This window comes from Pseudophryne corroboree, chromosome 6 (assembly GCF_028390025.1).
Source record: "Pseudophryne corroboree isolate aPseCor3 chromosome 6, aPseCor3.hap2, whole genome shotgun sequence".
Classification (NCBI taxonomy): domain Eukaryota; kingdom Metazoa; phylum Chordata; class Amphibia; order Anura; family Myobatrachidae; genus Pseudophryne; species Pseudophryne corroboree.
In genome coordinates this window covers 623125819-623144217 of record NC_086449.1, presented here as the reverse complement: position 1 = coordinate 623144217, position 18399 = coordinate 623125819, and the positions used below count along the sequence as shown (strand labels likewise).

The following is an 18399-nucleotide window of genomic DNA, read 5'->3' as shown; positions in this document are numbered from 1 at the left end:
AGGCCCATGTGGGAAGGAAACTGGGTGTCAGTCCGGAGCCAGCTGGCGGACACCCGGAGCATATCTGTCCAGCCATGCTGCCGCCTCCCTCGGGGAGCTGAAGAACTTGGTTTCCCCATCCGCCACCACACGCAGGCTGGAGGGGAACAGCATCGAATAGGAGAGATTCAGGTCGCGGAGACGTCGCTTGATGGGCAGAAACTGGTGCCGGTCTTTTTGGATGTCCGCTGCAAAATCTGGAAACGCCGACACTCGGACACCGTTCCGAAGCAGGGGGCCCTTCGCACGGCCCAGGCGCACGACAGAGTCCCGGTCTTTATAGTGAAAAATTTGGCAATTAATGTACGTGTCGGGGCGCCTGGGGGCAAAGGATGGAAAGGTACCTGGTGAGCCCGCTCCACTGCAAACTGGGATGTAAAGGATTCAGCACCATATGCCTCTTTCAGCCAGGACTCCAGGAAATTCTCAGGATGTGCCCTTTCTTCCTTTTCAGGCAGGCCCACAAATCTCACATTATTTCTGCGAAGTCGACCCTCCATATCCAGGACTTTAGTTTGCAGTGTCGAGACTTGCTGTGTAACCGCAGATACAGACCGCTGCAGAGGGCCACTGAGGTCCTCCAGATTAGAGACCCGCTTCTCGGTTTCGCCCACTCTCTCCCGGACTCGCTGGACGTCCTGGCGCAGCCATGATAAATCGCACTGCACCTTCTCCATTTTGTCCGACAGGCGTTGTTCGCTGGCCGCTATGTCCTCCAGGACCTGTTGAATGGAAGGAGCAGACTGCTGCATATTCGCACCCGAGTCGGCCCCGACCGGGGGAGTCGATCTGGTAGAAGGGGAGGGCTTAGGAGGTGACTGCGTCGGCTGGGTAGCAGGCTGGCGGGCAAACTTCTCCAATTTAGCCGCGGCCGAGCTCTAGCCGCCCTTCACCATAGTGTCAAGGCCCAAGCTGCGCTCAAAGTCCTAATATTCAGTGTCAGGGAGTACAGCAGTAGATGATAAATGCAATATCAGCAGCACTCCAGAGCCCAGGACATCCAGCAGTAATACAGAAAGGGGAAGGGGAACCAGAAGGACCCAGTGATATAAATACTGTAATATATACGAGCCGCCAAAGGCAGGGCAATGTGTTCCAATTCAGCTCTGTCAGCCCTGTATTTCCCCCATAGACACAGCTTCATGTATTGAGGATGTGCTCAGGAAGTTGCAGCCAAGATGGCCGCCGGGTCCACAGACTCTCCCCTCTTCAGACTGTTACACTGATCTCAGGCACCGGAGGATCAGGAGCCTGCTCGGTAAGGCGTCCAGGGGGTGCAGTAGGGGGGCGCCGCTCACCTCCAGCGCTGTGAGGTCTAGTCTTCGTCGCGGATGCGTGCCCGCGGCAGCCCGGGGGAACTCCGGAAATCGAGGCCGGGGATTCACTGGCGGCCTAGGCCCGAAGTGCGGGCGGCGGCTGGCGCGAGCTGGGATCTCCTGCAGGGGTCCTCCGGTGATGCCCGCCGCCTCCCCAGTGCTGTTAGATGGGAGTAAAGCCAGGAAGCAGCCTCAGAAGAGCCCGAGGATGATTACAGGATTAATAGCCCAGGGAGCTCCTCAATCCTGCTTCCTATTCGCTTGCTGCCGTGGCCACACCCCTGAACTAGTTATTTGATGAAAAATGTGTTTCACACAGGTGACAGCAATAATAAATTAAGAGGGAAGTCCAGGAGCAGAGTATTGTGTACCTGATGGAAGGGGTCATGTTGGAGGGTCTGCAAATGTAGAGATCCCGCCTAATACACAGTTTATGCACATTATCTCTTTCCCTGTGTCCAGTGAATGATCTGGCTTTCATGTTTTCTGTACAAGATATAACCTCCAAAGGAAGTGGGCACTAAGATTATTTGGACTCGGTGAGGTCTCAAAATCAAATTTAATAATAAATATGGCAATCCATGCTTTATGGTTTGACTGGCTGTTGCAAAATGTAATGCTCTTTCAGGAGTTTGATCTATCCTACACTAAGATTGCCTCCCAAGTAAAGAAGTGTGTGGTATATAATTTCATGCCAAGCTTGCATTTAAAAACACTAAACTGCAAGAGATGTAAATGTAATAATGGTTGCAGGGAAAGTCTTCACCTCACTCCCCTGCATGTTTCCTTTTCTCCTCTGGCTTTGGATGGTTTAAGTGTCATAAATGTTGGATTTGAATTCTGAATTACACAATTATAACTTTAAAATCACAGTGCATTACATATCACATTCATAGATTTAACACTTCCATATACAATATACTTTCTGCTCGTGTTGTGCGTTTGTGCTCTTGGATCTCATGGTTCCGACTCCAAAGTTGTAATACCCTCTCCTGAGACTTTTGATCACACATGACTACCTTGTTTCTTGTATATAATGGGAAAAAAGGTTGCCAGGTCGAATGTTTCATAAATATGGTGTATTAGCACTTGCAGGATGCATCTAGGCATATGTATTAGCACTACAAGTATCAACGTGCTGTGCTTTATAGTCACTTGCATGTCACATCCTTGACTTCTGCTGTCCAATGTGCACAAGCAACTTATACATTGCCTTAGTTCCTACTGTACATATTCCCATGTCATCTGTTGTTTTGCAAATGTTTCCAATGGATTTGTCCTATCTCTTGCAGGTTAGTTTAATGCACTTTATACATAAGACATTGCTATATGCATTGATGTCCTATTCGTGCTTTGTGACTTGCGGCACTGGTGTAGCCCCTCGCTGCACTTATACCCCTCGTTTTTGTTCATCTAGATGATTTATGGAAGTTGCACAGTGTTTGTTTTTGGCTTTATCCTGAGCATATTTCTCTCTTGATTGTTTATAATAAATTAGACTGATTACATAGTAAAGTGTGTTTTGTGTGCTATAAGACATTGGACCTCTCATGTTCCATGGAGAGTAATCTATGATATCATTTTATACAGAACTACTTTCAGTGAATTTGCAGCAAAACATGCCAGGGATACACGGTTCAAAGCCATTGAGAAAATGAAAGATCGTGAAACCTTATTTAATGAATTCATGGTTGCTGCACGAAAGAAAGAGAAAGAGGATTCTAAAAACAAAGGAGAAAAGGTAAAGCTTTATTACAGACTGATTGCAAATGAGACTTTATTTTTTATGAAATGAAGTAGTCTCCTATCAACACTCTTCATTATGAGTCCTGCTCAAAACTACATTTTAGTGTATTAACATGTGTTGCATAGACATAAATATTGAAAAAAAAAATCTCATGGAAGTCTTAAATTTTCATGCAAAATCGAAATATATTTGTCATATAAAGTCTTTGATAAATCAGAAAAAGTAGTTTTAATGGTTTTCTGCTAATACATTTCTTTGTGCACACTAATGACTATTACAGATGGTTGTGTAATCTTATGGTTGGTCCTGTATCAGAGCATGTGTGGCCCCAGAAACGCATTGATGCAGTGGGGTCGTGCTGTTTTACTGACAGCTGCAATGGAAAACATTTCTGTAAAAAAACAAACTCTTAAACCATTTTCAGTATATCCTCGGTAGCATTTTAGTAGCCTGTTTCTGATCTTTTTGGTGAACATACCTTTAAGTATAACTGTATAAATTACTGCTCATCTGAACAAAAGGTCATGCATGAAAAATAAATGGGCTTAAATGTCACTTAAATAAGAAGCCATCAGTGGGAAGCAGAGATCACCACTGGAGATATTCAAATCTTCTGCAGCAAGTGCAGACCCATTCTGTACAGTGGGGAATCTCTCTCCGAGCTCCTGTGTAGCTGCTTTTCCTAGAAAGTCTTAATAATTCCATCTGGCTTGACAGCTTTATCTTCAATAAAACATTTGTTTACACAAGAAGCTAGCATGTGCTGACATTTGGTTCCAGTTTATTTTATTTTTGTTTTTTCGATGTGGATGAAATAAGGCCATAAGGCTGTATGGTTTCTTGAGGATTTACAAATGGATGCGTTTATTCTTTGGATGCCATTCTTGGTCTAGGAAGCTCTGGACTCCCAGCATTACATTTCTCATTGGACTAGATACAGTAATTCTAGTTCAATCCAAATTGAATATAAATACCAGTTAAATGAGGATTTTGGTACAATCCTCTTTCTCTGTCCATCTGGCGCATCAAACAAACTAATTTTATAGTTAAGCCCTCCTGTTTACATCCAATCAGCACCTATGGAACCAGTGGGAATTCAGTTAAAAATGAACAAAGCCCATAGAAGACAAAACAGTGATACCAGAACCACAACAAAGGACGGAGAGTGCAGTGTCTCCCAGATGGAGTAAGAGAAACTGATTCAGTACTAATTTTCTTATCGTTCTCTTCTGTCTGGGAGAACCTTCAACCATGTTGCAGAGCTATAGTTGTCAGAAGTGATTGGGTAATGACACTGCATTCTACGACTTTCTATAAATACTCATGGTTACTATATAATTTGGAACCGTTGATTTATTCGTATTCATCTGTAGTAAATATAGATTCTACTAGCAGTACCCTACCCGTCGTTGCTGAGTGATTATTTTTATTGACTGATGCTGAGCAATAATTAAATTTATTCAATGATACGATGCATAAGGAGTCCACTCGCTCAGTGCCCGTGCAACCAAGAGTATTGTGGAAGTAGACTTGAGTTTGTGTCCCTTGCACACCTTTTTTGTCTTTATCGGGTGTGTGGTGGTAGTAACACGGAATCAGCGTACACATGCATAGGCAGAATCAAGGGGAGTGGCACCAATGCATGTGCCCCCCTGTTATTTTATTAAAGTGTAGCAACACAGTGTGCACAAAGGCGAGCACCAGTATATGGGGGGGGGTGGGAGGCAAGGGGATCCCCAGTCAGTGCTGTGGGGTACAGTGCACAGAAGGAACTCGCACCGTTTGTCCCTGACTACAGTGAGAAGTGAATTTTTTGTTTGCTTCCAGGTTAGTACAGAACAGAAACAGAACTCAAAAAAAAAAAATCAATAAATAGAAAAATAAAAAAAAGATTCAAAAGAAACAAAAACACTTCACAAATGGTATATATCTCATTTAAATAAAAATAACTGGCATATTACTTAGTTTGCTGCATATTCATCAACCTCCTCAATGGATGGGCAACCATGGAGGTATACCAGGGCACCCGGACTTGGTGTTTTATTACTAATTTATACCATGCCAGATGTATAGCATGCCATACAGATGTATCCTTCAGCTTGCAGGTTTTTCATTTGCTTCATGCTTTCGCAACTAGTAGCGGTATGCGTGTGCACTATGCATTCCTTTGAATGCGGGTGCATACGCACATGCCCGCGCACAGTCATGGCCACACTATTTGCGGCAAGCAAGTCACGTTTGCTGTGAATAGGTTTATCAAGGAAACTGGACACATCTGTGTCTTTCCCTAGTGACCTGTAAATTTTCTCTTCTAAAATACTGTATGGAATACTATATTTTCTCTAGCATCCATAAGGGATATTGGGGGACTCTAGTACGATGGGGTATAGACGGGGTCCAAAGGAGCCGGTGCCCTTTAAATTTCTTCATCTGGGTGTGCTGTCTCCTCCCCTCTATGCCCCCTCCCACAAGCAGTTTAGAAAAAAGTGCCCTCAGGAGAGGATGCACACTGCAAGCTCATTTCAGTATGCTGTTTGGGCAACAGCATACAGTACCTACGTCGTGGGAGTTAAGGGGGGAGATGGTCACCGGCCTCATGAGGTGCTGAGCCTTCCTGAGGGGCTGTTTGTTCAGCGGGGCACTGCACCCTAGCTGTCGCAGCCGCAGCTTGCTGCACACCCTTAACAGAGTCTGAAGGTGATTGTCATGCTGAGTACAAACCGGGGGCTTTGCTAGGGGGCCCCCCTGGTTCATTGTGTGGCAGTAGTGTGGGTGAGGCGTACGGGTCCCTCCTGGGGGGGACCCGTGGGTGCCCCTGCGTGAGACTGGCGGGAGGTGTGTTGTACCAAGCAATTTATGTGAGGCTACACAACCTGTGGAGACATAGCCAGTATAAAACTTATTAGTAGCTCCGGCGCTATAGCGGAGGGCGGAGCTACATCAGAGCTGGCTCAGCTGCATTTTGACGCCTTCCTCTGCATAAGCAGCAGCCTCATACAGCTCCTCCAAACTGTCACAGGATCTTTGGTACCGGGTGTGGAGGGCGGGAGCCGCTATTAGTGCACAGTTTACATTCCTCTGAGGAATTTTCTGTACAGCAGTATAACTGTTCTATATTACTACATAAAACGCTGACAGTCTCACTGGGGCTATACAGCATTGGGTGCGCTGGTGTCCTCTCTTCTGTGTCTCCTCTCACATGCAATAGGGTAGGCTTGTAGTGTATTCAGTCTGTGTTGTATGTGTATTGTTTCTGTCTTTCATTATGGAAGTCATGCAATGTATGTAATGCCAGATTCTCCCCTATTTCTCTAACGTCCTAGTGGATGCTGGGGACTCCGTCAGGACCATGGGGAATAGCGGCTCCGCAGGAGACAGGGCACAAAAGCAAGCTTTTAGGATCACATGGTGTGTACTGGCTCCTCCCCCTATGACCCTCCTCCAAGCCTCAGTTAGGTTTTTGTGCCCGGCCGAGAAGGGTGCAATCTAGGTGGCTCTCTTAAAGAGTTGCTTAGAAAAAGTTTTTAGGTTCTTTATTTTCAGTGAGTCCTGCTGGCAACAGGCTCACTGCATCGAGGGACTTAGGGGAGAGATTTTCAACTCACCTGCGTGCAGGATGGATTGGATTCTTAGGCTACTGGACATAGCTCCAGAGGGAGTCGGAACACAGGGCTCGCCCTGGGGTTCGTCCCGGAGCCGCGCCGCCGACCCCCCTTGCAGATGCTGAAGATGAAGAGGTCCGGAACCAGGCGGCAGAAGACTCTGTCTTCATCAGGTAGCGCACAGCACTGCAGCTGTGCGCCATTGTTGTCAGCACACTTCACACAGCGGTCACGGAGGGTGCAGGGCGCTGGGGGGGGCGCCCTGGGCAGCAATGTATAATACCTGTATGGCGAAAAATACATCACATATAGCCCTTGAGGCTATATGGATGTATTTAACCCCTGCCAGATATCTAAAACTCCGGAGAAGAAGCCCGCCGAAAAGGGGGCGGGGCCTATTCTCCTCAGCACACAGCGCCATTTTCCCTCACAGAAAGGCTGGTGGGAAGGCTCCCATGATCTCCCCTGCACTGCACTACAGAAACAGGGTTAAAACAGAGAGGGGGGGGGCACTGATTTGGCGATATGTATATATATTAAAATGCTATAAAAGGAACACTTATATAAAGGTTGTCCCTGGATAATTATAGCGTTTTGGTGTGTGCTGGCAAACTCTCCCTCTGGCAAAGGGCTAGTGGGTCCTGTCCTCTATCAGAGCATTCCCTATGTGTGTGCTGTATGTCGGTACGTGTGTGTCGACATGTATGAGGAAAATATTGGTGAGGAGGCGGAGCAAATTGCCTGTAATGGTGATGTCACTCTCTAGGGAGTCGACACCGGAATGGATGGCTTATTTATGGAAATTACGTGACAATGTCAACACGCTGCAAGCCGGTTGACGACATAAGAGGGCCGGCGAACAAATTAGTATCTGTCCAGGCGTCTCAAACACCGTCAGGGGCTGTAAAATGCCCATTTACCTCAGTCGGTCGACACAGACCCAGACACGGACACTGATTTCAGTGTCGACGGTGAAGAAACAAACGTATTTTCTTTTAGGGCCACACGTTAAGGGCAATGAAGGAGGTGTTACATATTTCTGATACTCCAAGTACCACAAAAAAGGGTATTATGTGTGAGGTGAAAAAACTACCTGTAGTTTTTCCTGAATCAGATAAATTAAATGAAGTGTGTGATGATGCGTGGGTTTCCCCCGATAGAAAATTATTGGCGGTATACCCTTTCCCGCCAGAAGTTAAGGCGCGGTGGGAAACACCCCTCAGGGTGGATAAGGCGCTCACACGCTTATCAGAACAAGTGGCGGTACCATCTACGGATAGGGCCGTACTTAAGGAGCCAGCTGATAGGAGGCTGAAAAATATCCTAAAAAGTATACACACACATGCTGGTGTTATACTGCGACCAGCGATCGCCTCAGCCTGGATGTGCAGAGCTGAGGTGGCTTGGTCGGATTCCCTGACTAAAAATATTGATACCTTTGACAGGGACAGTATTTTATTGACTATAGAGCATTTAAAGGATGCATTTCTATATATGCGAGATGCGCAGAGGGATATTTGCACTCTGGCATCAAGAGTAAATGCGATGTCCATATCTGCAAGAAGATGTTTATGGACACGACAGTGGTCAGGTGATGCAGATTCCAAACGGCACAAAGATGTATTGCCGTATAAAGGGGAGGAGTTATTTGGGGTCGGTCCATGGGACCTGGTGGCCAGGGCAACTGCTGGAAAATCCACCGTTTTTTACCCTAAGTCACATCTCTGCAGAAAAAGACACAGTCTTTTTCAGCCTCAGTCCTTTCGTCCCTATAAGAGTCATATCTGCCCAGGGATAGAGGAAAGGGAAGAAGACTGCAGCAGGCAGCCCATTCCCAGGAACAGAAGCCCTCCACCGCTTCTACCAAGTTCTCAGCATGACGCTGGGACCGTACAGGACCCCTGGATCCTACAAGTAGTATCCAAGGGGTACAGATTGGAATGTCGAGAGGTTTCCCCCCTCGCAGGTTCCTGTAGTCTGCTGTACCAATGTCTCCCTCCGACAGGGAGGCAGTATTGAAAACAATTCACAAGCTGTATTCCCAGCAGGTGATAATAAAATTACCCCTCCGACAACAAGGAAAGGGGTATTACTCCACACTATATGGTGGTACTGAAGGCTAGGTGAGACCTATTCTAAATCTGAAAAATTTGAACACTTGCAAGGGTTCAAATCCAGATGGAGTCACTCAGAGCAGTGATAGCAAAGAACAAGGGGACTATATGGTGTCCCGGGACATCAGGGATGCTTACCTCCATGTCCCAAAATTTGCCTTTTCTCACCAAGGGTACCTCAGGTTCGTGGTACAGAACTGTCACTATCAGTTTCAAGACGATGCCGTTGGATTGTCCAAGGCACCCCGGGTCCTTACCAAGGTAATGACCGAAAGGAGGATTCGTCTTCAAAGAAAATGGACGACCTCCTGATAAGAACAAGGTCCAGAGAACAGTTGGAGGTCGGAGTAGCACTATCTCAAGTAGTTCTACGACAGCACGGGTGGATTCTAAATATTCCAAAACCGCAGTTGTTCCGACGACACGTCTGCTGGTCCTAGGGATGATTCTGGACACAGTCCAGGAAAAGGTGTTTCTCCCAGAGGAGAAAGCCAGGGAGTTATCCGAGCTAATCGGGATCCTCCTAAAACCAGGAAAAGTATCAGTGCATCATTGCACAAGAGTCCTGGTAAAAATGGTGGCTTATTACGAAGCGCTTCCATTCGGCAGATTTCACGCAAGAACTCTTCAGTGGGATCTGCTGGACAAATGGTCCGGATCGCATCTTCAGATGCATCAGCGGATAACCCTATATCCAAGGACAAGGGTGTCTCTCCTGTGGTGATTACAGAGTGCTCATCTTCTAGAGGGCCGCAGATTCGGCATTCAGGATTGGATGCTGGTGACCACGGAGGCCAGCCTGAGAGGCTGGGGAGCAGTCACACAAGGAGTGTGATCAAGTCTGGAGAATTCTCTCCACATAAATATACTGGAGCTAAGAGCAAATTTATAATGCTCTAAGCTTAGCAAGACCTCTGCTTCAAGGTCAGCCGGTATTGATCCAGTGGGATAACATCACGGCAGTCGCCCACGTAAACAGAAAGGGCGGCACAAGAAGCAGGAGGGCAGTGGCAAAACTGCAAGGATTTTTCGCTAGGCGGAAAATCATGTGATAGCACTGTCAGCAGTGTTCATTCCGGGAGTGGACGACTGGGAAGCAGACTTCCTCAGCAGGCACGACCTCCACCCGGGAGAGTGGGAACTTCATCGGGAAGTTTTCCGCATGATTGTGAACCGTTGGGAAAGACCAAAGGTGGACATGATGGCGTCCCGCCCGAACAAAAAATGGGACAGGTATTGCGCCAGGTCACGAGACCTTCAGGCGATAGCTGTGGACGTCCTGGTAACACCGTGGGTGTAACAGTCGGTGTATGTGTTCCCTCCTCTGCTTCTCATAACCAAGGTATTGAGAATTATAAGACATAGAGGAGTAAGAACTATACTCGTGGCTCCGGATTGGCCAAGAGGGACTTGGTAACCGGAACTTCAAGAGATGCTCACAGAGGACTAATGGCCTCGGGAGCTAAGAAGGGATTTGCTTTCAGCAAGTACCATGTCTGTTCCAAGAGGAACCGTGGCATCGGCCTTTAAGAAAGGACCTGCTCCAGCAGGGACCTAGTCTGTTCCAAGACTTACCGCAACTGCGTTTGACGGCATGGCGGTTTGAACGCCGGATCCTAAGGGAAGAGGCATTCCGGAAGAGGTCATACCTACCCTGGTCAAAGCCAGGAAGGAGGTGACCGCACAACGTTATCACCACATGTGGTAAAAATATGTTGCGTGGGTGAGGCCAGGAAGGCCCCACGAAAAAATTTCAACTAGGTCGATTTCTGCACTTCCTGCAAACAGGAGTGTCTATGAGCCTCAAATTGGGGTCCATTAAGGTTCAAGTTTCGGCCCTATAGATTTTCTTCCAGAAAGAATTGGCTTCAGTTCCTGAAGTCCAGACGTTTGTCAAGGGAGTATTGCATATACAGCCCTTGTGTGCCTCCAGTGGCACCGTGGGATCTCAACGTAGTGTTGGGATTCCTCAAATCATATTGGTTTGAACCACTCAAATCTGTGGATTTGAAATATCTCACATGGAAAGTGACCATGCTGTTGGCCCTGGCCTCGGCCAGGCGATTGTCAAAATTGGCGGCTTTGTCTTACAAAAGCCCATATTTGATTTTCCATTCGGACAGGGCAGAACTGCGGACTCGTCCCCAGTTTCTTCCTAAGGTGGTGTCAGCGTTTCACCTGAAACAACCTATTGTGGTGCCTGCGGCTACTAGGGACTTGGAGGACTCCAAGTTGCTAGACGTTGTCAGGGCCCTGAAAATATATATATATATAATTCCAGGACGGCTGGAGTCAGAAAGTCTGACTTGCTGTTTATATTGTAGGCACCCAAAAAGCTGGGTGCTCCTGCTTCTAAGCAGACTATTGCTCGTTGGATTTGTAGTACAATTCAGCTTGCACATTCTGTGGCAGGCCTGCCACAGCCAAAATCTGTAAATGCCCATTCCACAAGGAAGGTGGGCTCATCTTGGGTGGCTGCCCGAGGGGTCTCGGCTTTACAACTTTGCCGAGCAGCTACTTGGTCAGGGGCAAACACGTTTGCAAAATTCTACAAATTTGTTACCCTGGCTGAGGAGGACCTGGAGTTCTCTCATTCGGTGCTGCAGAGTCATCCGCACTCTCCCGCCCGTTTGGGAGCTTTGGTATAATCCCCATGGTCCTGACGGAGTCCCCAGCATCCACTAGGACGTTAGAGAAAATAAGATTTTACTTACCGATAAATCTATTTCTCATAGTCCGTAGTGGATGCTGGGCGCCCATCCCAAGTGCGGATTGTCTGCATTACTTGTACATAGTTATTGTTACAAAAAATCGGGTTATTATTGTTGTGAGCCATCTTTTTTAGAGGCTACTTCATTGTTATCATACTGTTAACTGGGTTCAAATCACAAGTTGTACGGTGTGATTGGTGTGGCTGGTATGAGTCTTACCCGGGATTCAAGATCCTTCCTTATTGTGTACGCTCGTCCGGGCACAGTACCTAACTGAGGCTTGGAGGAGGGTCATAGGGGGAGGAGCCAGTACACACCATGTGATCCTAAAAGCTTGCTTTTGTGCCCTGTCTCCTGCGGAGCCGCTATTCCCCATGGTCCTGACGGAGTCCCCAGCATCCACTACGGACTATGAGAAATAGATTTATCGGTAAGTAAAATCTTATTTTCTTCGGGCTCCATATCCTGTGAGCAATGTAGTCGGTCATCACAAAATGCTGATTACAACATGGGGGGAGAGTCCAGAACCTTCCTGGCTGGGGGCTATAAAAACTATGATGTCGGATATGTTATCTTAGCTCACTGCCAATGCCAACAAAACACAAGAACTGCAACAAGCAGTAGCTAGCCTAACTGCAAGGCTGATGCTTCCCATCCCCAGCTGTCGACTACAAGTGCACAAAAACGTGCTTTACCTGCAATTTTATCAGATTCCGATGATGATGTACAGCCGGATGGGGATGTTGGGGATCCCATTAGTGGGGATTCCACCCCTACACAGGGTATCGAACCCCTCATATTGGCCATACAGGATGTGTTAAAGATCCCCCTGGAGGATGCTACTAATCAGCACTCATTTTTTTCTTCCTCAAGACAAACAGACAGTCGCTTTTCCTGCTTCCAAGGAATTGGATGATTTATTTAAATTAGCCTGGAAAATCCAGATAAAAAATATCAGGTGTCCAAAAGGTTTTTAAATACCTTGCCGTTTGCCCCTGAAGGCAGAAAATTCTGGGAAGAATCTCCAGCAGTAGACGTCTGTCTCTCGCCTTTCTAAAAAGGCAGAGCTCCCTGCTCCGGGCTCTTTTCTGGTAAATGATCCGGGGGATAATAAAATTGAGACCACTCTGAAATCTATCTACACTGCTACAGTTGTAGCTCAAAGACTGGTCATTGCTGGTTGCTGGATGACACATGCCATTCTTACATGGGCTACTCAGATTCAAGAGTGTCTTTCGGGTTATATGACCTTGGTTACTACTGTAACTTTCCTAAAACACATTCAGGACACAGCAAGAGTCCTCTGTGATTCCCTTAAAGAGATTGGCAATATAAATGCTAGAATCACTGCTATGGCTGTGTCTCCACGCAGAGCCATATGGTTGCGTCAGTGGATGGCAGACGCTGATTCCAAACGTAATGTGGAATCTCTTCCCTTCACAGGTGAATGGCTCTTCGGAGCTGAATTGGACGCATGGATCTCCAAAGCTACTGCTGGGAAATCCACGTTTCTTCCTTCTGGGGTTCCGCCTGCTAGGCGTACCTACCTGGGACCGTCGACTCAGTCCTTTTGGTCCTCCAGATTTCATTCTAGGGCCCGAAGTGCCTCCAATGCAGCTAGAGGCTCTAGAGGTAAGCCTAAGAGATCAGCCGTTGCTGGCTCTCAGGAACAGAGTACTAGTTCAGCTTCCACAAAGAATTTGGCATGACGGTGCCCACCCACCCTGAGGGGAGCTCGGTTACGTCACTACAGCCACGTCTGGGACGGTTCCTGCCAAGATGCCTGGGTAAGGAACCTTATCTCTCAGGGTTACAAGCTGGAGTTCGACGGTGCTCCTCCCCAATGATTTTTCAAATCGGGCTTGGCAGTTTTGGAAGATATGCGTGTTACGCTACTACTGGTCATTGACAAGTTGGTCCAGTCCAAGGTCATTGTTCCAGTACCCCTGCTACAGCAAGGACAAGGTTACTACTACAGTCTGTTCGTAGTGCCAAAACCATTTTGAATCTGAAGTCCTTGAATCCTTACCTGAAGGTTTTCAAATTCAAGATGGAATCTTTGAGAGCGGTGATCGCGGGTCTGGAACAGGAATTCCTTGTGTCCCTGGTTATCGAGGACGCCTACATACATATCCCAATTTGTCCTCCTCATCAGGCCTATCTGTGGTTTGCCCTACTGAACGATCACTACCAGTTTCGGTCGTTGCCGTTCGGCCTGTCTGCAACTCCGAGGGTGCTCACGAAGGTGATGACGGAAATGATGTTCCAGCTCTGGCCCCAGGGGGTCAACATTTTCCCATACCTGGACGATCTCCTGATAAAATTAAGTTCCAGGGAGCTGCTTCTGCTCCATATAGATCGCACTATCCAACTTCTGTCTCACCACGGGTGGATCCTCGATCTACAGAAGTCTCAACTGGAACTGTCTCAAACGCTCCTGTTTCTGGATATGATACTGGATACCGTAGCTCAGAGAGTGTTCCTCCCAGAGGACAAGGTGAGAGAACACTTCAAGAGATGAGTTCGCATGGTTCTCCGACCTGCTCGAGTTTCCATTCATCTTTGCATAAAATTGTTGGGAAAAATGGTAGCCTCGTATGAGGCGATACAGTTCGGAAGGTTCCATGCCAGACCCTTCCAATTGGACATCCTGAACAAGTGGCCCGGTTCACATCTTCAGATGCACCGGATGATTCAGCTGTCACCCCAGGCCAGGATTTCACTCCTGTGGTGGTTACGGTCTTCCAACCTGCTGGGAAGGTCGATGTTTCGGGATTCAGGATTGGATCCTTCTCATGACTGATTCGAGCATGAGAAGATGGGGAGCGGTCACCCAGGGTGCACAGTTCCAGGGTAGGTGGTCTACCCAAGAGGCCCTACTGCTGATCAACATTCTGGAACTTCAGGCTGTCTACAATGCTCTGATTCAGGCCTCCCCTCTACTATGGGATCAGGCGATCCAGCTTCAGTCGGACAACGCCACGGCAGTGGCATACATCAATCGACAGGGAGGGACAAGAATCGGGGCCTACATGCGTAAAGTGTCAAAAATACTTCTCTGGGCAGAAAGAAATGCAAGAACGCTGTCCATAATTTTCATTCCAGTAGTGGACAACTGGGAAGCCGACTTCCTGAGTCGCCACGACCTCCACCCGGGGGAGTGGGGATTACATCCTCAGGTGTTTCAACAGATTGTTGACAGGTGGGGTTACCCGCAGATCGACATGATGGTGTCTCGCCTCAACAAGAAACTTCGCTGCTACTGCTCGATAACCAGAGACCCTCAGGCGAGTGCAGTGAATGCGCTGATGTCGCCTTGTCTTACCGGCTGGTCTACCTATTCCCTCCGATTCCATTAATCCCAAGGGTGCTCCAGTGGATCAGACATCAGAGTACAAGCAATCCTGATTGCACCGGATTGGCCCCGAAGGGCGTGGTACGCAGCTCTTCTGGACATGTCCGTAGAAGACCATTGGCCTCTGCCGCTAAGAAAGGATCTTCTCTGGCGTGGCCTGACTGCTATGAGGAAAGGACACGTTTGTCCTGAGCTCCATCTCCCAAGAGGACTAGCTACTCTAAATTCCCCTACTTCAGCCCATAAAATACCCCTGCTGACTGCCTTACCCCTGTGCCATACAGTGGGGTGTCGGGACAGTGGCAACGGAGTCGGGGAGCACCCCATTTGAGCTCCTGCGGACTGCGGCCTGATCGCTCTCTCCTGACCGGGACCTCGATTTTGAGCTGGATCCGGCGCGGCTTCCTGACGCCCCGCACGCTGCGGCTGACACCTCCCGGCCGGTCACGACGAGCTCCAACTACCGCTGGGCCCGCCGGATTTGTTACACCGACCCCACACTGCTGCATTCGCTCGCCCCCGCCCTGTGGGAGCTGAGTGCACCCATCCCTGCACGGATCGTCCAGTGGCCATCTTGGAGAGTGCCGGGCGCCCACTGCACGCTACACGCCGCTGCATGTGCGGCGGTGATGGCTGACCCGGCCAACTTCTCCATGCTGCGGGGACCAGCTCCGCCTGCACCCCTAAAGCCACACTCCCCTTTGGTGGACCCCGCAGGACGCATCCTGAATTTTACAAACCTCCGCTGGGCTGGGGAGTGAGTGTGAGGCTTAACATCCCCCCCTCACTGCTATACCCTGTGCTCCACTCTCTCTCCTTTAGCAATCTCATCCTCTCCCCCACACTGACCTAACACGGACACCCTGATACCCCCTGTGGCCCGCGTTATTTCCTGGAGGCACCAGACCTAGGCAATAGGGTACCACTACTGTCTGCCAAGTATACTGAGTCACTCAGTGTGGCTGATGACTTGCTCCTGCTCCTATCTATCTCACAGTATATTACTGGGAGCGCACACTGGAGTCGTCCCACCTGATCAAATTGCTCCCAAGGCCCTGATACGTATTTAACGCAGCTGATTGGGGGTACTGTCATGTACTAATGTACTACTTCGTGTAGTGCTGTTCACCTGTGCCTTCCATTCCTATACTTCAATAGCTAGTTCCTCGCTACATGTGCTCTCCAACTCGCATGACAATGTTTCTTCTTTAACTCACGAGATGACCTGACCCGAGCAAGGGTCTAACTGCACGTCTGTTACTGATGCCAGCTACTTCCATTGCAACTGTTTTCATGAGACCATAACTGCCGTTCATTTAAGGGAAGCCCCATGATATCTGCCTCACTCTACTAATTTTTTCTTTGACTTTTGCCTTGGTGTATGGTCTTTTGCACGGTATGCCATAGAAGCGTCGGAAGGCCCCTGCACCATCCAAACCCAGTAACATTAGGGCGTGGGAAAAAGCCGGTTCTCTCCCGAAACTGCCGCCTGTGGAAGGAGGTACCCTAACCATGGCCGGCGTATCTTCTACTGATCCGCCTCTATCGGCTAATGATGTGATCTCTATAGTTACCAAAACGATACAATCAGAGATGAGGTCGACTCTTGCACATTTTAAATCAGAACTTGCTGATCTTGGTTCCAGAACGGACACTCTCGAACAGAAGGTAGATGAAATCTGTCAATATCAGAGCGTGATGGACCAAGAGTTCACGGATCTCCGGGCTGACTTGGAATCGTACAAAGACCATCTCGAGGACATTGAAAATCGAAACAGGCGGAACAATATTTGCATACGCAACATCCCGGAAACTGCCGATTCACTCCCTGCCTACTTAGAGGGCCTTTTTCTTCAATTAGTCCCTGATATTTCTGAGGATCTCCTTCACCTAGACCGGGCCCATAGGGCTCTCCGCCCCAAACCGCCCTCGACTCAACCACCACGGGACGTAATCCTCCACTTTCATTACTTTAAAGCAAAAGAGCAGATAATGACCGCTGTTAGAGGACTTTCGACAGTCTCCTACTCTGGATCTCAGCTCCAACTTTTTCAGGATTTGGCTCCGTCGACACTTAAGAAACGGAGAGATCTACTGAATGTCACTAAGACTCTGAGATCCCACTCTATCAAATATAAATGGGGCTTCCCCTTTCAACTGTTGGTTACCAGAAATGGTACGACGCACGCTGTTAAGACTCCAGCCCAAGGTTATGATCTGCTGAAGTTATTTGGCCTCCTGGAAGACGTTCCTGAAATATGTCAACAACAGGCCGTGTCACCTCATAGACCCGTGGTGCCATCCCGGGACTGGTCCACGGCTTAATTGTAATTGTTCTGTCGTTATGGAAGTTATGCTTTACATTTTATTAATGTCGCTATATAAGAAACGCTGTTCTACTTTATAGTTTTTTCACTGTGTGATGAATCTTAACTCTTCTATTTTCTGTTATTCCAAGAAGTTATTTTCCACTGTTTCCTTAATCTTAGCCCCTTAGACAGCTTTGACGCTCTTGATGCAAATTGGGCTCACTTGCTGAAGCACCCATATCTGCTCACTGTATGGTAATTTCTTTTCTTCTATTGATTCTAGCTGAATCCGCTCCCTGTTTTTACTCTCTTCAGTTACTATTTGTTATAGGGCAGTGTCTGATCACAAGTGCTTAACTGTCACACCTTCTCTTCTCTATTTCAAAGTTGTCTACCCTTTCAGTCCTACCTTTTTCCAGTTGTCGCTGTAAACAGTGGATTCACGTTTTTCCGTTCTTTCATGTTTTCATTTGTTAATTATTCAGGCGTTATTATGTCTATGTATGCCCTTTCTCTCCCTTAGGTCATCTCGTTCCTGTTCTTACCTAATATGCTCAATGTACTTCATCTGTTGTGAATTTTATCGGTCTTACCCATGTCTCCAGAAGATGGTTGTGTCTTAGCGACACACTCTCTTTTCACCCCAGACCTGTCCCCGCTATAGGAGTAGGTCACCTTCTCTTTCTTCAAGTTCCTCTATCCTCTCTCTTTCTCTCTGGTCCCTTTCCCTGCTCTTCCCGCCGGTCGAGGTGTAGGTGCTGTTTAGTACGAAGCTCATTCTCTTTTGATCCACCATGAAGTTGACAGTTTTGACTCTCAACGTAAACGGCCTCAATTCCCCCACCAAAAGAGCTATGGCCATTAAATATTTTCATAGACGTAAATCTAATATCATTATGCTGCAAGAGACCCATCTTAAAACTCCCCATCCCTCCCTCACGACCAAACAATATCCCACGGTTTTTCACTCCTCCATGAACGCTAAACGTCGAGGCACTGCGATACTAATCCATCATCAGTGATCGCAAAAACGCGCTATAGCGCGTATTTTACCCCATAATGGTGACGCGCTCCGTTGTAGGCAGTCCTGTAGCTCCTTTGATCTCTCCGCCGGGTCCCGCTGCCAATCTTTTGGCTTCATTGATGTCTATGGGTCCAGCGGCCAATCCTGTGGTGCCTTTTAGGTCCAGCGGCCAATCACATGTA

General features: G+C 47.9%; 1 protein-coding gene across 4 annotated transcripts in view; it reads left to right on the top strand.

The window, feature by feature from the left end:
* The window catches only part of TCERG1 (transcription elongation regulator 1), a 239577-nt gene that overhangs the window by 146514 nt on the left and 74664 nt on the right, over positions 1 to 18399 (top strand). For all 4 annotated transcript variants that reach the window (XM_063928109.1, XM_063928106.1, XM_063928107.1 and 1 more), the window contains one exon: positions 2946 to 3096. In XM_063928109.1, coding sequence (XP_063784179.1) covers positions 2946 to 3096 — 151 coding nt within the window. The remainder of the gene's footprint in view (positions 1 to 2945; positions 3097 to 18399) is intronic.